Genomic DNA, 21341 nt, shown 5'->3' on the forward strand with positions numbered 1-21341 from the left:
CAATCAGCGCTGGCTCTGCTGGAGGAGGTGGAGTCTAAGATCGCTGCACACCAGTCTCCATTCAGGTCCGACCTTAGACTCCGCCTCCTCCGGCAGAGCCAGCGCTGATTGGCCGAAGGCTGGCTAATGCATTCCTATGCGAATGCAGAGACTTAGCAGTGCTGAGCCAGTTCTGCTCAACTACACCTCATGCCGAGTGTGCACACTCGGCTCTGGTACATCTGATGTAGCAGAGCCGAGTGTGCACACTCGGCTCTGCTATATCAGATGGGCTGACCGGCACACGGTGTAGTTGAGGAGAACTGGCTCAGCACTGCTAAGTCTCTGCAGTAGCAGGCTCTGCTATGTCAGATGTAGCAGAGCCGAGTGTGCATCAGATGTAGCATCATCTGTGCATCAGATGTAGCAGTGTGCACACTCGGCTCTGCTATATCAGATGGGCTGACTGGCACACGGTGTAGTTGAGCAGAACTGGCTCAGCACTGCTAAGTCTCTGCATTCGCATAGGAATGCATTGGCCAGCCTTCGGCCAATCAGCGCTGGCTCTGCCGGAGGAGGCGGAGTCTAAGGTCGGACCTGAATGGAGACTGGTGTGGAGCGATCTTAGACTCCGCCTCCTCCAGCAGAGCCAGCGCTGATTGGTCGAATTCCGTACTCTGGCCAATCAGCGCTGGCCAATGCATTCCTATGGGGAAAAGTTAGCTTGCGAAAATCGCAAGCTGACAGGGATTTCCATGAAATAAAGTGACTTTTATGCCCCCAGACATGCTTCCCCTGCTGTCCCAGTGTCATTCCAGAGTGTTGGTATCATTTCCTGGGGTGTCATAGTGGACTTGGTGACCCTCCAGACACGGATTTGGGTTTCCCCCTTACCGAGTATATGTTCCCCATAGACTATAATGGGGTTCGAAACCCGTTCGAACACTCGAACAGTGAGCGGCTGTTCGAATCGAATTTCGAACCTCGAACATTTTAGTGTTCGCTCATCTTTAGTAGTCAGCCTATGCCGATGCATAGGGCATGTAACATGATGGACATGTAACATGATGGAACATCTTGGATGTTATAGTCATGTTTGACCGCGGCTTCCAAGGGGTTAAGACTAGAGATGAGTGAACACTAAAATGTCCGAGGTTCGAAATCCGATTCGAACAGCCGTACACTGTTCGACTGTTCGAACGGATTTCGAACCCCATTATAGTCTATGGGGGGGAAATGCCTGTTTCAGGGGTACTTAGCAAAAGTCGATAAAATTATACTTATCAAGTCCACGAGTGATGGTCGGGCTGGATTCTCCTTGAAGTCTTCTCCCGGCGCAGCGTCCCCACGTCTTCTTCCGGCTATACATTCTGCCAATCAACGCTGGTTCTGCATCGAACCTTAAACTTCGAACAGCTAGTAGTGTTCGATCGAGTACGAGTTTTTCGAATACCGTAGTATTTGATCGAACACCTACTCGATCGAACACTACTCGCTCATCTCTAGTTAAGACCCCTGATCGGAGCTGTGCTCCGACAGAGGGTTATGGAGCAGGGTGTTAGATGTACGTTACAGATATCACTCGCTCCCAATGCCATGGGTGGTGGCGAAGGGGTTATAGGGCTGTGACATCACAGAGCTAACTGACTGATGATTGGCTGCACACATGGCTTTATGGGTGATCCCCAGTTCCCAGAGTTCCTTGCCCCATGTCCTATTGTGCAGTAGTCATTTTACCATGTTTGATACAATGCCTGGAAACTTGAAAAAATCTAGTTACAATGTCTTCAGAACTGGCCAAGAACAGCACTGTACTTTTGTATTGTGGATGTGCTTGGATGTGCAAACTTGGCCTAAATTTGTCCTAGGACTGGTCAGAGGATCAAACATGTCAGCAGTTAATAGTAGTCCTTGTAGTTCCCGAGGATTAATTTAGTAGTGTTCTGACTGCAGGCAATGCTTAATGAAATAGTGCGGCTTGCAGATGACACAGGCAATGGCTACTGTTTTTTAAATTGCTATTCTCCTTCACTTGAAAGGAAATGTTCTAGTTTGATATATTGCTGGTGTTAATGCACATTCTCTATTACTGATTTTTTTTTTTTTTTTTGCCACCAATTGGGAGTTAGCAGAAGTCTATAAACCTGGCAGCAAAAGGACAACTCCATAGAGAGACGTGTGCACTTCACAGGGCACCAGATTACTCCCTGTTGGTCCAAAAACAGTCATGCAAGCGAAATGTCACCCGTAGCAGGGCATCACTATAATATTCCATCACTTCCTAAATAGTGGGAATCTAATCTCTCAGACAACTACCTATTCCAAGAAGAGTGGAGGCTCACACTTTGAAGTTTGTTAAAGGATAGTAGTTCAGGGCTAGGCTCCAGTATCCAGACAGGGGTTCAGACTAGGCCTGTGGTTAGTACCCAGATTTTATCTACTGAAATGTCCAGAACCTTCAAAATTCTCTTCTCGGTTCAGAAGACGTCCGACTCTTAAAGACAGATAAAAAGTAACTATTATACCTGAGGAAGGGTGTGGTTTGACCCCCAAAATGCGTTTTGTGTGAGTTCGTTGAGTAATAAAACCGTATTATCCAATCATTGAGAAGAGCGCAGTTCCTCATTACCGGATTTACGTTCAAATCCGGTCCGTTGGTCCCTTAAATTTCAAGAAGAGTGGAGTAGAAGGTTCATGTTAAAATATCATCATTGGAGGCCAAGGAACCGAGACCAGAAAGGAACCCAAGAAGTGGTAGCATGAGGAAATCGGTAAAGTGAACATTTGTTATTTTACTCCATTCTGAACTTTTGGTCAAAAATTTCTAGTAGCTGAACTCTCCTTTAACCTAGAAAGCCAACATGGAGCAAAAATGTATTTGGCAGTTGGCCTACACAACTATCTACATCAGATCCGAAGTGTGAAAATGGAGATTAGAGCAGGATCATGTACCATGGTCAGAGTGGGTGCAAATCCATGGGGTCCAGGAGTCAGGTAGCACTTTAAAATAGTAAAAGAAAAATTCCAAGAGCCCATTTTTTTCACTATTTATGAAGCTTAGTAATACAGTCTCAGGGTCTTGACCGTTAGTGATGGCTCACTGCAACCAGCCAAAGACGATAGAAGACAAGACTGTGGTCACTGGGGCAGTCACTGAATGGGTTTAGTTGTCTCCAGTACAGGTCAAAACCTCATTATTGGTTCCAATATACCAGTGGTGGGAGGGGGCCGGTAGTAGCAACATTAAAGTAATTGATAAGGTGAATATTACTCATGTTATTTTATACAATTCTTAGCTGCTGGTCAAAAATTTCAATGAGGTGGACCACTCAGAGTCAACACCAGTTTTTAAGATGGAAAACTGTCAAGTCTTATTTAATTAAATTTATTGATACTTAAAGGGGTTGTCTCTATTAGGTCTATTAAATGATCTCAGTATACGTCATCAATAAGATATCAGTGGGGGGTCAGGCAAAAAACCCGGTCATATAGAAATGAATGGGATGAGGGTGTAATTACATGAAATGGCCACTATGAAACAGATGGTGTGCAATGTAAACAGTGAAGTGGTCAATGCACTTGTAGGGTTCAACAGCCCCTTTGGATGGCTGATCAGTGTGTGTGTGTGTGTGGGGGGGGGGGTTTTCCCAGATGGCGGACCCCTAATTATATTTTATTGATGACCTATCCTGGACATAGGTCATCAATAAATCAAAGTTGCACAACCTCCATAATAATTTTGTCTCCAAGTTAACATCCTCACAAGTATTTTTATAACTTTTTCCTTATTTTTGTTCTCTTTATAACACAAGTTTCAATTTTATTCCATCAGAGTCATAAGAAGTATTCTGTTGACTCACCCCACAAAAACATTTTCCTTTCATTTTTGCAGGTATGGCAGACAGCGGGAGATTGTGTATTATCAATTTACTCCCGCAATAAGTCTGTGTAGCACAAATACTAAATTGCCTTGGGTGTATTCCACCACATAAAGGTGAATAAGGATTAGGTACCACTGCCATATAATTCACAACATCAAGCAGTACTGCATTGCTGGAAGGCCTCGCGGTTTGACACTAAACAATATTTATAGAAAACAAAAATATATTCATGCATTATAAGGACACAGAAAGTACAACTGGCTGTGCACCTTGAAGTTAGAAAGGTTATTAAAATGGAAAATATACATGGCTATAAGAATTCTAGGAGAAGTATTTGAGAGCCGGCTAGAATTTACTAGTAGGAACCGAAGACACTTTTTATATATCTTTTTTTCAGGGAATGGCTTTTCCAATAGTGTTGACTGAATATTTTTTATATAGTGAGTGTTATCATATAGTGTATAGAGCAATAGTTGTAGGACAAGGGAGTATTTTATGCTCACTCGTTGGTGTTATTGGTTTACCATCTCTTGGGGGGACCAATATCCAACCTAAGAAGAGTTTTTGTTTCTTTGGCTACAAATTGTTATTAAGATCAGCATAGAAAGTAATATATTTTTTTAATTTTTATTATTATCGAACATTTTAATACAAGGGCATACAAAACAAAGAATGACACAAATTATACAATATCATAAACAGTGGCGTAACTAGGAATAATGGGGCCCTGTGGCAATCTTTTGACATGGCCCCTTTCCTTCCCTAGTAGAGATGAGCAAACAGTAAAATGTTCAATATTCGATATTCATTTCGAGTAGCCCCTCAATATTCGACTACTCGAATCGAATATCGAACCCTATTATAGTCTATGGGGGGGAAATGCTCGTTTCCGGGGTAGGCAATGTTTGATCAAATTATACTTACCAAGGGGGCCACACAGTGGCTCAGTGGTTAGCACTGCAGCCTTGTAGCGCTGGAGTCCTGGTGTTCAAATCCCGCCAAGGGCACAAAACCATCTGCAAGGAGTTTGTATGTTCTCCCCGTGTTTGCATGGATTTCCATCCCATATTGCAAAAATGACATACTGATAGGGAAAAATGTACATTGTGAGCTCTATGCGGGGCTCACAATCTACATTTAAAAAAAAAAAAAAAAAATTATACTTACCAAGTCCACGAGTGAGGGTCGGGCTGGATCCTCCGAGAAGTCTTCACCTTGCAGCGTCCCTGTGGTGTCTTCCGGCTCTGAATTCACTCTGCCAGGCATCGGGCCTGGGCAGAGTGAATGAAGAGCCGGAAGACGCCGCGGGGAAGCTGCACGGAGAAGACTTCTAAAGGTAGGAGAAGAACCAACGTTGATTGGCTGACTGTATAGCATTCGGCCAATCAATGCTGGTTCTACATCGAACTTTTCCATTCGAACAGCGAGTGGTACTCGATCAAGTACGAGTATTTTGATTACCGTAGTATTCGATCGAATACCTACTCAATCGAATACTACTCGCTCATCTCTATTCCCTAGTATACAAGATAAGAAAGACCCCCGAGTATAATGACAGTGTTTGTGGGGATTGCAGGGCCCACGGCCTCATTTACCAATCCTGGCGCAGTCGGCCGTGAGCAGGAGCCAGGATCGGTAAGTAAATAGGACCTGTTAGGTGCTGGAGTTACTGCAGCAGGTAATGGCCTATTTAAGAAAAAAACAATAAAACCCCACAGCAGTAGCGGCTGCCGCCGGGCCCCCTGGTATCCCAGGCCCTGTGGCAGCCGCGACCCCAGTAGTTACACCCCTGATCATAAGAACATCACACTGACAAATGTATCACAGCTCTACTAAATAAGAAGCAAGGTTAGTTAGTTATTTAGTTATTTTTACCCCTGATAAGTTACTGTTCTGTTCTTGAGCAAAAGGAGAAACAGCAAAGGAGAATGAATGGCAACATTTTACATTTTATAGGACCATTATAGTCCATTGTTCATTGTATTAGCACTTAAAGTTACACTATATAACCCTTCATGATGAGGAGATTTTACTATTAAATGCCCAACCCCTTTGAACGTTGGATGTTGGGATTGAAACAGATTGTCCAGGGTTGTTCATTTCAGAACAATGGAGACTCACTGGATGTGAACTTAGACCCATGTTTAGTTTTCTTTGTCTTCCTCTAGATCAAATTGTAGGTTACTAGTTTGCCTTGATGGACATTAGAGATGAGCGAACAGTAAAATGTTCGAGGTTCGATATTCGTTTCGAGTAGCCCCTCAATATTCGACTACTCGAATCGAATATCGAACCCTATTATAATCTATGAGGGGAAAATGCTCGTTTCAGGGGTAGGCAACGTTCGATCAAATTATACTTACCAAGTCCACGAGTGAGGGTCGGGCTGGATCCTCTGAGCAGTCTTCTCCTTGCAGCGTCACCGCAGCATCTTCCGGCTCTTCATTGAGTCTGCCAGGCATCGGGCCCGCACTAGAAGCGGACATGCGCAGTCGGCTCTGCCCAGGCCCGATGCCTGGCAGAGTGAATGAAGAGCCGGAAGACGCTGCGGGGAAGCTGCACGGAGAAGACTTCTAAAGGTAGGAGAAGAACCAGCGTTGATTGGCCGACTGTATAGCTTTCAGCCAATCAATGCTGGTTCTGCATCAAACTTTTACATTCGAACAGCGAGTGGTACTCAATCGAGTACGAGTATTTCGAATACCGTAGTATTCGATCGAATACCTACTCGATCGAGTACTACTCGCTCATCTCTAATGGACATGTCTTTCCCCAACTTTATTAGCTATGTTGCTATAAGCTTGCAAGCTATTGAATAGAAGAAGTGAAGGACAGATGCAAACCTGTCCACTGTATAGCACAAATAAACTCCTTTGTCCTGACATTGAATAATAGCAGACTACCGTGTGTTCACAGTATATTAGGATGTTTTTCTTTTGTACACAGATACAGACGTCATGTAGTGACAAAACATAGTGTGACTTTATACTTACAAATACAATTTTTGTGATTTTGGCAATCTATTCTCGTACCAACATCATTCCGCCCAGGTGCTAAAGTGAAGACAAAAACTGTGCAATGTCATCAACTAATCTGTGTCATAGGCTTGAGCCCAGTATCCCCCAGTAAATAACACACTTTACCTAGTATTAGAAAGCTTCATCGCCAAACCCCTAAACGTAGAATTGATGGTTGTGACACATTCAGCGGGTCTACAGGAGAAAATGTTTTGACTGCTCCCTGCTGCTGTTTTCATATTGTTTTTGAACCCAGATAGCTGAGTTAATGCCAATTTAAGTCGATCCTGCTTTGCTCTTATTATTGAGCTCAGTAAACACAGACTAAACAACAAGCATATCTCTAAAACTATAACATAATGTAACGTCCTTATAGGTTTTCTGAATAGGTTTAATTGCAATCATTATTAGAGAAAGACTAAAATTCTCTATTGCAAAACAATTAACTCATTCCATTATTGCTCTATGTTGTATCTTAATTAGATCTAGATTCTTATATACAGATGTATTCATTCCATACATTATCAATCACAAAAGAGAGAAAGAACACATGCAAAAATAAATAGGGTTGCATCTTCAAAATATGATTTATTACAAACCAAAAGATCCAAAAAATATTACATTTTACAAAAATATCACCTTTGGTCCATAAGGTCTCATATGTAAGGAAACTTCCCACAGAAATAGTGATACAATATAAGACTATACTAATAGAGATGAGTAGTATTCGATCAAGTAGGCATTCGATCGAATACTACGGTATTCGAAATACTCGTACTCGATCGAGTACCACTCGCTATTTGAATGGAAAAGTTCGATGCAGAACCGACTGTATAGCATTCGGCCAATCAACGCTGGTTCTTCTCCTACCTTTAGAAGTCTTCTCCATGCAGCGTCCCCGCGGCATCTTCCAGCTCTGAATTCACTCTGCCAGGCATCGAGCCTGGGCAGAGCCGACTGCACATGCCCGCGCTACAAGAAAATGGCCGCTTTGACTGTAAGCGGTCATTTTCTTGTAGTGCGGGGAAGCTGCACAGAGAAGACTTCTCGGAGGATCCAGCCCGACCCTCACTCGTGGACTTGGTAAGTATAATTTGATCGAATGTTACCTACCCCTTAAACGAGCATTTTCCCCCCATAGACTATAATAGGATTTGATATTCAATTTGAGTAGTTGAATATTGAGCGGCTACTTGAAACGAATATCGAAGATTTTACTGTTCGCTCATCTCTATATACTAACTGTGACAGTATATATAAATTCAACCATAAGCATGCAAACATGTGTATACTCCTGAATATATTCTAGTTGATATATTCTGTGGGGGGAAAAGGTACTGTTGTATAATATGGCATCCTCGGGGACCTTTATCTGTTTAATAGAAACATACAGCTACAGTATGTCCTTCCTTCCTCTTGGTTGGTCATGAACAGATACATCGTAAGATGATCAGATTTTCAAAACAATGTAATTTTCCAATATTCTGTCATGAATTTCCTATTCTATATGTGTCAATGTGTGAGCAGCCAGTTCTTTTACTGTGAATTTTAGGTTTTGCTAGCCTACAGTGATATTGTATTATATTGGAGTCCTTACTCAAACTTGAGAATGGAGAACGCACCTATATATGATATTTTTTGCCGTTTTTTCAACTACTGTATTTCCTGGTCTTATAGATATTGACATGGGAATAACACATAACACTATTGTGTTTATACTGAAAGCGAACATTTTATACCATATCCTATATGTGGAAAACTATACCATCTGTCTGTAGCTGAACATTAATCCATTGCTAGCCGAGAAACACTCATTTGGTTGTAAAGTACAGCAATTTCGCTTTTACTTACTAAAGATTATCCACGGCTAAGAATCTTAATCCACATAAACAGAAATGCGGTATACCACATATTAACCATTCCTTGGGCTTACTTTCTTTAGACCTCACGCTCCCTATTTGTTCATGTAGATTATGATCTTGAATGTTATCATTAGGGTTAATTCAATTTCTGAAAAGTACAGAAAAATGAGTCATTATACTGGTAAATATACAGCCATGATTCCTATATCATTATCATTTCTGGGACAAGCCCATGAATGATTGGAAAATTATTATGATTCGGTTACTTATGACTCATGCCAAAAGTGAACTGTAAAGGATGGCCTTCATTTTTCTATTTAGACAATGAAAACATTCATTTACAGTAGCTAACTGAGCCATTACTTAAAGAAGCTCTCCGGGGATTTTTTTTTTTCTTTCATCATGAACCTTTTTGCACAATATATATTTAATTCAGCCTCTATTACCTTATTTAGTTATTTCATGACTTTAGTAATGCTAAGTAACTGTCACTCTGACCGGATACCAAGCTTATGTATTAAAATACAGATCCCTGACTTTCTGTATGATAGACTATACCAGTCTCTCCGCGGGGGGGGGGGGGGGGGGGGGGAAATACACTTTTTTCAATAACGGCTGATGAGTAGACTGTTCCTGTCAAACAGTTATGGAAAAGGAACTCATAGCCCAGTCTCTATAACTATATACTTATAGGGTCTTAGATTATTTAGGAGAACATAGAGGGAAGGCTAATTACACTGCCCCAGCAGGTATATATAACACTGTCTCTAGCAGGTAGATATAGTACTGTTTCTAGCAGGTAGATATAGTACTGTCTCCAGCACGTAGATATAGTACTGTCTCTAGCTGTCAATGGGACACTTTGCTGATGCATTAGGGATTGATTGCTGATCTCTCTAACTCAACTTTTTCCAAAACTTTCCATAGGCTTTTATTGTGAGCTATCATGGTACAGTGAGTGATCAGATTCAAGTTATAGACCCTAATACGTAATAGTACACAGTATAGTGGGTACATACATAAAATAATGCCCCCATCTATGATATGCCACTTATAATAGTGGAATGTTGTTAAGTGGGAAAGAACTTTATGGATCACTTTGGCACCAGGGCCTGGCTCAGGGGTGTAAGTTGATGGGGTGCAGAGGGTGCAGTCGCACTGGGACCCAGGAGCCTTAGGGTCCCATAAGTACTGGCATCAGTATTGAGATTTCAGCTTCCATCTAGCCTATAAACCAAGGAGACCCACAGATTACCCTAACCACACTAAGGCTGATTAAACTCCATAGCACCCATAACCATCACTATCAAGAATTTCCTGTAGGGCCCAAAAGACTTTAGTTACGCCACTGTCCTGGGTATAACTGCTATGTCTACACCCTCCTTTGTTACACTGACATCAAGCGTTATCCACAACAAAAAGTAAATTTCCACCAATGACAGTTCAGGTTCAATAAGATGAGCTTAAACACTTCTTGATTTTCTTCTTCCGCCAGTATTCTCTGCATTCCACACTGCATACAGTAGTTTTATAGCATGTAATAAAGAAAATGATTGTAGCATTATTTTACATTTCATTCCTACAACCTTCTGTGCCATAAATATTTTGTTATAAACTTAGTTATGTTCCTTCAAAGATCTATAGCTCCTTAGGCAACTCTGTGGAAAACACATTGACCAGCGTCTCGATACTGCGGGTGTGATTTTAGTATTCATTTCAGTATCTCCTCGTAAAGTAGGGACACATCTATCATGTTATTGTGTTTTACGTTTTCTGCATACTGCATAAAGCTTTCTTTTATTTCCCATCTCTTCTATCATGCAATTTCGACAAGTGCGAGGCACTTAACAATAACAATGACCAGTTGTATTAAGCACTGTAGAGTCCAACAAATGTTTACTGAACGGAGTCAGGGTAGTAAACAGAAGGTTTTCTTATTACTTTTGATCGCTTGTGCTTTCAAAAAGATTTGCTTTCTAGTGCCTTCAAACATCATGTCAATGTTTACAATCTTTGATGTAGACGTCCTTTGTAGTTCAAAACCATACCCAATGCTGCAGAGCTCTAGGTAGTACGGCTCTTAAAGGTAATAATTAAAGAGATTTGATATGAAAATAGCTATAGGGATAGTGTTGGACAAAAATGTGCGGCATCCCTACTTGCATCCTCATATTTGCAAAGGTTATGGCTAAAAAGGGTTACCGGAGTGTCTTGTAAATGAACTATGGCAGAGTTGACCAGGAGTCCTCACCCCCGGGTGCCAGTAATAGGTCTAATATATGCCTTATAAAAAATAAAACAAAAATGAAACATTGTATCCCATACAATCCATTCCGTACAATCCTTCCATACAATCACCATCCTTGGATCGTTTCTAAGAATTGGTAGATACTGATTGAGTTATTTTACGTTCTTCTACCAAACAAAATTCTTAAGGCAAAAATAAGTAATTAAAAGGTTGCACGACCTCAGTTATGTGCCAGGTGGAAATCGTGATCCTTGACAAAGAAGTATATGAAATCTTATGGGGAATCAGTCAGCAGTAAATTGGATAGAATCCTAATCCCGGTACCTTATAGAGGTGATAGTTTCCCAATGTATCCCTGTTATTCATCTTTGGAGCCCCATTTTTATGTAAGTCGTAATTTTATTAATGTGTAAATGGAGATTCCAAATTCCAGCTTCGGCCGGAAATGAAGAGCGGAGACTGAAGCCCTAAGAAGCTAAGACCCACCACAAGGCACTTTTACTTAATTTTCATATGAATGGAATGTAATTTACATGAAACTGGGACTCCAAAGCTGAACGGCAGAGACATACTTGGAGACTGTAGAATCAAGGTACTACAAGGTACTGGGATAAGGTTTATAACCAGACTCTCTTTAAACTTCCTACTGATTCTACACCCCAATCAGACTGGTTGAAATGGGCATTTCTTTGGAATTTTCTCAAAATTCCCACTTATACAATTATGACTGCTTTGGCCAAGCATGCATGTTCATTAAAATTGAGAGAGGAAAATAAAGGCTGACCCAAATACTAGTAAAATTGTCCTCCTGTGAATACAAGATATCAGTCATGGTCAACACAGTGTCAAGGTATAATCATGAGGTCAACATACACATGAGATTGTCAACTAACCCCACAAAATATTGACAGGTTTTGGCAACTTTTATCCTACTTTTGTTGCAAGATTAAGATGCTATCCATTGTACGTAACAGATAATTTATTTCTTTATTTTGGGATGGGCTGTTGATCTAAGGAATTATTGCCATTGCCATATTTAGACTTGGATAGGATTGTTTCACCTAGTGTGGGCTCATTTTTCTCTGGCTCTAGGTCAACATAGTAGGTGTATAGGTTAAACTTGATGGATTTGTTTCTTTAACCAATCATATCAAATATGCTGCTACATTACAATAGTCTTCTGAGTCTAATACATAAATAATATCCTATTCATAGTAATACTGTAGTATAGGGAAAAAGTCAATATTATTCAACGGTTGCAAACATAATTAAATGCATTGTGTTCTCCAAACATTCATGAGATAGTGTTGTGGAGATCCTCTTCACGTGTGCTTGAGAAGTTTATGTTCTCCTGGTCTACAGTATATGGGAACTGGTTAAAGTAATGTAGTTGAAGGAGTATTGCTTCTGTTGCAACAAGTCATTAGGAGCTCTATTGAAGCTTCTGTACTTTACATGACTTTCTCCACTCCATTATGTATGAGACTACAGCTTTGAAGGACCAAAACATCCCAAGCACAAATGAAGAAGATCTCTTTTGCATTATCTCATTCATTTTTTGAGGATCCACAAAATTGTATTTGTCTTTGTCATTGACTACTTCCAGATAGCAAAAGGTATTACATTATAATCCAACATATAAATGTATCCTCTCTTACCTTTCCATTAGACTGGACATATCCAGATATACGTGTCATGAGTTAAGAATCTTTTCTAAAGGCATCATGATTTCCAGATACATTAACACAAAAGGACGTGCTAACCATCCAATTTGTGTCTCTGTGTGGCCACTCTGTGGGAAGTGGGAGAAGATGAATTGCAGCCTTTCAAGGCTTTTGTTAACATGTTGTGATATTGTGTTAAATTGGTTCTGTGATAAATTGCATTCATTAGCCAATCTGGAGATCAGTTAAGTGTGGTCACACGTGTCTGCCATTATGCCAATTCTGGAGTGCTGATCACACCTTCATTATGTTACTCCTAATAATAAAAACACAAGGAGAAAAATCCTGGCCAGATATCTTCTCCAAGGCAAGATAGAACTCGAGAGTCCTCAGTATGCAACAATTTTAATGGCAATTAACTACAGATATTCAAAGGTGGAACACCCCTTTAATTATGGACTGATCTGCATTCTTAAGCAGATCCATTGATGCATTTATAGTTAACCGAAGTCTCCTCCAACTTTCCCCAGGGAGTACACAAAGGTCTGTCGCTAGCTTGCATGCATTCTTCTTAGTAGCAACAAATTGTCAGAGATGAAAGGTTTCTTCAAGATTACCCTGTAATTAAGAAAAGCACATATAAAATTGTTTTAGAAACGGGGCGGAAAACGAGGACGCTTGAAAGGAATATTGAGCCAAATGTCTGACTATGTGAATGCAGACTGTGGCACTCGAGTTAATCACGCAGTGAAAGAGATGATATAAAAGGACTTCATTGATTTATTTATTGAATCTTTCGTCTCTGGAAGCCTCTTGGACTGATTATCACACCAAGAATTACAGCTCTGCATATAAACAATTTAGAAATGCAGATTAAATGTGCATTATGAATGCTATGTTCCCAGAGGACACAAGTGATTCGACAGGAGATATACTGTATGTGTTTGCAATGGTGAGCTCCACAAGGTATGCCACTGCTACCTCCTATATCCTTTATTCCATCATATTGTAGATATTAGCACTCCAGCACATTCTAATTTATCACCCAATTGGAAAGTGCTTTATAGTGGCAATGATTCAACCCCCCAGTGATTTACAGAAAGACATAGTAATACAAATTAAACCATGTTACCTTACGGTTTTCCTTTATTTCCTGCACATTTTATTTATCTTCGTCGAAGAAGTATAGATGGCGGGTCGCGAAGGATAATATTGTGGTTTGGTTGGAGAAATATATTATCTGAGACTTATTTCATTGTTTGCTACAAAGACATGCACAGTATTATCAGTTATGTGCTGTCTTTCTTAGGTAATAATCTACGGGAGGAGATTTACACTGCTGTAAGATCTGCCTGGGATATTTAGACTAAATTTAGGGAAAAAGCAGCTCAAGTAGATACCTAGGGCAGGCGAATACCAAGCGGAATAAATGTTTATATCAGGAAAGTTTATGTTGTTGTTTACTTTGATAGTTCAAGATATTGTTGTTATATAAATGATATTTTAGGAGATGTTGAATGTACAAGCGCAAGTATCAAGAATAAAAAGGATAAAGAAAAATTGATCTAAAGGGAAAAAGGGGGTGGATAGCAAAAAATTAGAAAAGGCTCATTACATATAATGCCTTCTAATTCCTCCCCTGTTGTAACCCCGCTGCTCCCCATCAGTATTACTTGACTTAATGGAGATATCCAAGGTTAAAAAGCATGGCTGTTTCTCTAGAAAAAAGGTCCACATACTCATCCGTGGAAGTGACATCAAGTCCATTGGTCACATGACCTTACAACTGCTCATTCCCATTCGAATGTGACCATAAGATGTGCTGTTACTTCCTGAGAAGAGTTAATGGACATGATGTCACTTCCTGAAAAGAGTTAGTGGACATGATGTCACTTCCTGAGAAGAGTTAGTGGACATGATGTCACTTCCTGAGAAGAGTTAGTGGATGTGATGTCACTTCCTGAGAAGAGTTAGTGGAGATGATGTCACTTCCTGACAAGAGTTAGTGGACGTGATGTCACTTCCTGAGAAGAGTTAGTGGATGTGATGTCACTTCCTGACAAGACTTAGTGGACATGATGTCACTTCCTGAGAAGAGTTAGTGGACGTGATGTCACTTCCTGACAAGAGTTAGTGGAGATGATGTCACTTCCTCACAAGAGTTAGTGGACGTGATGTCACTTCCTGAGAAGAGTTAGTGGACGTGATGTCACTTCTTTAGAAGGCTTAGTGGAGAGCTTCCCCCTTAAATGTATATTTTTTAAGAGGCTTTGTGACATTGTTTATAAGACAAAAGAGCTTCCGTCTCCTGTTCTCCTCTCCACTACTGACTACTACGCTGTGCAACTCACTGCCAGATATATCTACGCTATAGACAGACTGTAATCGATAGAAGTATATGGAGAGAAGGGAGGGGAGAAAGGAGAGGGTAAGAGGCAGCGAGGAAAAAATTCCAGGAATCGGGTTATAGTAACATTTCTCTCTTACTAGATACTATGTTATACTAGATACTTACTGTGCTTTATTACCATCTGTTCTGCTTAGTCCTGGTACGACCTTCTGAAGAACTTCTACCAAAGTGCTATAGAGTGTGAGATATCTTACTGTTATCTGTAGAGCCTTGTGCCTGTGATTGTTTACTACTAGATAGTACATCGGATCCTGCAGATAATAGTCCCTCACATCTATCACCTTTCTGCTATCCTACATTTGGTAGATTGGCAAGAAATAAGAGCATTGTGGTAGGTTCCAGTAGTCTAATCCTCATTTGTCAGGAATGATGACATGTACAGATAAAGCATCATCCAAATGAACTTTTATATTTTGCTAACAGAAGGTTTACCCATTGAGCTAACTCATCTTTGAGCAAAATGAACATTTATTTAGCAGAATTGATGTTCATTTGGTGCTGGGTACATCTGTCCTATGAATATGAATCATTACTAATGGGAAAGACTCTATATTTTGGTCACTATATCAGGCTTGTATGCCAGCTTTCTGGCTCTCAAGTCATGACAAAAGTAACATATTATTACATAAAATGTAAACAACCAATAAATACAAAATAAAACAAAACTAAGTAAAAGTGATTTACAAAAAATAAAAGTAACATATTGGGGATTTTTTTTTTTTTTTTTTAAAGCACAGATCTTCTGTGGATGTAGGCTTGCTCCAATCATACGGTCTCTTCTTTTAATCCCAGACAGACTGGGCAATAATAATGTGGGGGCCATAACATCACTTCCAGGACTCATCCTCCTCTTTTCTTCATTCAGGGGTCACACCTGCTCCCAATCTCCGTTATCCAGGAAACCTGTCAGACAGTGTCCGGCCGTGAGCGCTGGTGAGATTTTTCTGCTCTCCATGTTGAAACCAGTTTTTTTTTTTTTAACTGGACACAAAGTCCTGCATGTCTGACTTAGTGTCCGGTTAAAAAAAACGGTTTCACCTCGGAGAGTGCAAAACGCTCACAGGCGCTCACAGCCAGACACTTTTTAAACCCATTCAAATGAATGGGCTCGAAAAATGCCTGCCAGTTTCCGTTTCCTGTCCCGTTTCGGGCAGGAAACGGAAACCTGCATAACAGAGAGAGGGGCGCAGGTGTGAACCCGCCCTCACTTCATTTTATTAATTGACAAAAAGAGACTATAAACACTTCTTGAAATACTTTTGGAAGTATTCTTACCTATTTTACCCCCCAAAACCTGCCTAAAACGTTTGCATGATATTGTACATATATGTATATTGTTAGCGCGACAAAGTATTATACTTATTTGGCATCAAGATAGATTCTATTACATACATCTATCTTACATCTATCTATGCAGATTCTATTATATATATATATATATATATATATATATATATATATACACATAGATAGATGGATAGATAGATAGATAGATAGATAGATAGATAGATAGATAGATGATAGACAAAATGGATAGATAGATAGATAGATAGATAGATAGATAGACAATCACACACACATATGCATAGTATAGAACTTGTGCTTCTAAAAGTGATACTATATCACATGCAGTAAGATAGATGGAGCAGAACTGAATTTGTGCAGTAGATTTCCCTGCAATCCCATGTAAACCACAGACAACACCTTCTCGTACTGCAGTAAGCAGCGTCACGTCACTGACTCAGTTCTGCTACATCTATAATTGGACAAGACTTTCGACTCCTCTGTAACACTACAGAAAATAACAAAACGTGTTACGTGTCAAACCTCAGAGCCACAGCTAATGTATTTCTGATCTAGAACGGAAACGTAGAAGTCATGTCCGGAATTGATTGATTTATGTTTATTTCCCGGTGCTAGGTTTCCTCTCGATTCCGATACTGTAGCATGCCCGTGCTTTACATTCTGCTTTGTAACTTCTCTGCTCACGTTGCCTGTATTTTCTGACTCTCCCTTTAGTAAGCCAAGGGCAGTTTCCCGTCACACAGAACGTTACAGCTATCGAAGGAGGAACGGTGAACTTGACTTGCCGCGTTGATCAAAATGATAACACCTCCCTCCAGTGGTCAAATCCTGCTCAGCAGACCCTATACTTCGACGACAAAAAAGGTAATCAGATTTTATTATCCGTAATTCTTCCTTAGCTATTTTGTCCACTTGACTCGAAATTATTGTATATCTCCCTCCATACGATGCCGTGCATATAATACGCCGGAATATTTTTATCCTGACTTTCTATTTTGATATCTCTGACAAATACGGAGAAGGTTTCTGACTGTTGAGATGTACATGAAAAGCCTTTTGCTGTGAGGCTTTGTAGGTCTTCTGAATAGATTCTTCTCTGAGCTTTAGCTGAGAAATTCCTTAGCCGATGCCGAGGAATATACCTCATATAGAGAATTTGTACTCAGCGCTAACAATAAGCTTGGTGGTTAAGATTGTGGTCTCTTTCTCTGTCGAGAATAATTGAGAATGTTGCGGTAAGTGTTAAATGAAAAGCTTACATGTACGTTGGAGGAAGCCCGAAGGTCTGCAGGCTCTGACAATGTGAGAAATGTTAGGATAACTTAGATAGACTTCTATTCCAATATCTCCACCGAATTCTACCAGACACCAACAGAACGGCAAAGTTTTAATACTAATTCCCATTGAAGTTTGGAGACGGAAAAAAAAAAGTCCGCCAACGGGTTTGTACACCCATTAAGCATTTCACGAGACGCAGCGAGCAATCTGCTACAAAGTTGGTTCAGTTCAGTCATATGATTAGATAAAATGGTGTTAATGTGTGTGTGTTTCTTCTCTTCTTCGGAGAGTTTGCACATATCCTCTCGCCTTCCCTGCTTTTTTTGTAATGAGCTGTCAACATTGATATTCGGCAATGGCTTTACATGTTATCAAAGATTTTGAGAAAAGAGATGATTTGTTTTTCAGCGGGTGCTCCAGAAATAATGGATTGAGTTATTTATAGAGACCCATGTCACCGGGGGTAGGGTCTACTGGAGGAGCTCCATGTGGATCCGTCAAGGGGCACTAAGGGTCAGTGCATACAGAGTTTTTCGGCGCCTCAAAATCAGCTTCCAAAAAAAGTCTCCCAATAGAACTCTATTGGGAGGCTTTGTTTGGAGGCTGATTTTGAGGCGGATTCAGCGTCAAAATCAGCACCAAAAAACTCTGTTTGCACTGACCCTAAGGCCGGGTTCACACTGAGTATTTTGGCTCGTGATTTGGTATGTACACGACGCGAGAGCTTTTGTGGGCTGTATATGCTCCCATTGTTTTCAATGGGAGCCGCTGCCGTATACGCGGTGCTATTTTGCGGCCATGATTTTGCGGCAGATGCAAAATAGTGCGGCGCATGTGGTACCGGCTCCCATTGAAAACAATGGGAGCATATACGGCTTGCAAAAGCTCCCGCGGCGTCTACGTACCAAATCATGAGCCAAAATACTCCGTGTGAACCCAGCCTAAGGTTTCATTCACACAGAGGAAAATGGTGAGGAATTTGGTGTGGAATTTTAGCATTGAATAAAAGCCTCCCATTGACTTCAATGGGTTCCTTTTCTGCTTTTTTTTTTTAGTGCTGAATCTGACGTGGATTCCACACCAAATTCAGCACCATTTTCCTCCATGTGAATGCACCCTAAGGGGTTGTATAGCATTGACTGGAAGCCAAAGGCTGGGTTCACATGGAGGTTTTTTGGCGAGGATTGTGGAGAGGAAGGAATCCAGTTCAGGAATTAGGAAATGGTTTTTTGAAGGGTTTTTTTTTACATGAGGATTTTTTTGTGGCATTTTTTGAGGTGTTTTTAGTTTTTGTTTTTTTCCTTCCAACACGGTGTATGCACCTTGAAAAAAACACAAGCGGTTTTTGCAAAAAGCTTCAAAATCCGCTAGCGGTTTTTCCACCTCCCATTGACTCATGTTGTTTTTTTCAGGTGGAATCCGCCTGAAGAAAGGTCATATCACTTCTTTTATTAGCTAGTGGAAAAAAAACACTAGCGGGTTACATAAAACTCTATTTTGAAGTGGTTTTTGGAGGCAGATTTTGACGCAGATTCCATGTCAAAATCCGTCCAAAAACCCGTATGAACTTAGGATAGTTCACATGGAGTTTTTTGCAAGCTGAAAAAATCTACCTCAGGAATTAGTTTTTGGCATGGCGTGGTTTTTGATGCAGTTTTTGATGTAGCTTTTGACACTTTTTTATTTTTTATTTTTACTCCAGTACACTGTATGGACCTGGAGACTTCTCTTTAAAAAAGCGCTAGTGGTTTTTGAAGTGGTTTTTGCAAAAACTGTTCCAAAAAAACGCTTTGTGTTTTGTCTGCCTCACATTGACTTCATTGGGTTTTTCCAGGCGGAATCTGCCTGAAGATCGGCCATATTGCTTTTTTTTTCTGCTAGCTGAAAAAAAAACACAAGTGGAAAAAACTGCTAGCGACTCCCATTGAAATGAACGGGAGGCGGTTTTTCAGGTAGATTTCGAGGTGGATTCGACATCAAAATCCACCTGCAAAAAAACTCAGTGTGAACTTACCTTTAAAGGGGTCTGTGACATCAGAGGCCCATGATGTCACAACTGGTGACATTGCAAGGCCTTCGCTGATTCATTCAGTGGCTTTAGTGGAACTTTAGAGGAGACCTGTTGCGTAGAAGGACCGGAATGCACCAGAAGGACACCTGAGTATCTAGAACAGGTGAATATGATTTTTTTCCCTGCCCCTGGTTGATTTAAAAGTTAAAAGGGTTTTCCACTTTTGCCTGGACAACCACTTTAAGGAATATATGTCACCTTGAACGTGTAGCTGCAAAAACTACAAATGGAGCAGTATGGGATTGAAAGGTTATAGGGAACCCCTATGAAATGTCGATGAATGTGTTATATGGGCATAGCGTTATGGAATTGTGTGACCAAGGAGATGAGATCAGCATCACCAGGTCTCCTCAGCATGACCCAAAACATTTGAAGAAGACAACTCAGAAAACAGAGAGAAAAATGTCCATTCCAGACAGAACCAAGTCACGGAAGTCCTGAGAACATTAATTGTATTGGAACATCGCATTTCAAGAGTGGACAATGTTTTTCATTTGGTCCAAGCAGCACAATTCAATAAAAGGATTTTATCCTTTATTTATGCACAGAAATGTGTGAAAAACTGTTTTTCTCAGTCAAATAACCACACTGGGGTCTGAGATCATGTGTAAATTGTTCTAAAAACATCTAAATGATCCAAACACAGTGAATATTATATTAAAATATTATACAAAGAGACATATGAGGCTGACTATAGTATTAAATAAGGGTTTTTTTTAGTAGTTACTTATAACCCAGCTCTGTCGTAAAAACAAGCTGTCTCTCTATAGGACTGATGTCCCTCTGCTTTAAGAAGATCCCTTCTTCCTCCCCCTTCCCCTCTCCATAGACTATTATTCTACATATCTGATTAGTGACATAATGAGGCAAATAAGTGAAGATACAGGAACTTTACTTTAATAAAGTATATTGCAAAGCTTGTTATCTTCACCCATACTGTGGATTAATAGAGAGTTTAGTTACGCCAAACATCCTGAAGTAGAGATGTAACAAAATGTAATGGAATATGAAGATAATTGATACTGATGACCAATCCACAGGAGAAGTTCATCAGTATGAAATTGGTCAGGGTCCCACATCCGGGCCCTGCACCAATCAGCAGATGTGGCCACCAAAAATCTGTTCTCATTTCAAGCGAGTGGGAATGGGGCTGCAGTTCCAGGCACCCACAGTACACTGTATGGACTGCAAGCTGTATACAGTGCACCCGAGTAGGAGCACAGTGACTTCCAGCTTTATATATAGAATATATACAGCTTGAGTAAGGGTTGGTTCACAGTCCGCATGGAGACCCCCCGGACAGAATACCAACACTAATGCAAGCACTGTGCAATTAAGCACACAGAGCCCATAGACTATAATGGGCTCCGTGTGCTTGCCACGCACTGCCCGCACAATTCATTTGTGCGGGCAGTGCGCAGCAAGCACACAGAGCCCGTTATAGTCTATGGGCTCCATGTGCGTTGCAAGCACACTGCTTGCAATTGCGATTTCATTCCGACCGGGGGGGGAAGGGCGATCTCCATGCGGACTCCTTTCGGACGTAATACAAGCGCTAGTGTGAACCAACCCTAAGCTAAAGCAACTAATCAGCTCTCAGTCTAGATATTGAACAATCTACTACTG

The 21341-nt window shown here is 40.6% G+C and overlaps 1 protein-coding gene across 3 annotated transcripts in view; it reads left to right on the forward strand.

Moving 5' to 3' along the window:
• The window catches only part of CADM2 (cell adhesion molecule 2), a 1317105-nt gene that overhangs the window by 1028156 nt on the left and 267608 nt on the right, over nucleotides 1-21341 (forward strand). For all 3 annotated transcript variants that reach the window (XM_075263548.1, XM_075263549.1, XM_075263550.1), the window contains one exon: nucleotides 17081-17230. In XM_075263548.1, coding sequence (XP_075119649.1) covers nucleotides 17081-17230 — 150 coding nt within the window. The remainder of the gene's footprint in view (nucleotides 1-17080; nucleotides 17231-21341) is intronic.

Source organism: Leptodactylus fuscus, chromosome 2, assembly GCF_031893055.1.
Source record: "Leptodactylus fuscus isolate aLepFus1 chromosome 2, aLepFus1.hap2, whole genome shotgun sequence".
Taxonomy (NCBI): Eukaryota; Metazoa; Chordata; class Amphibia; order Anura; family Leptodactylidae; genus Leptodactylus; species Leptodactylus fuscus.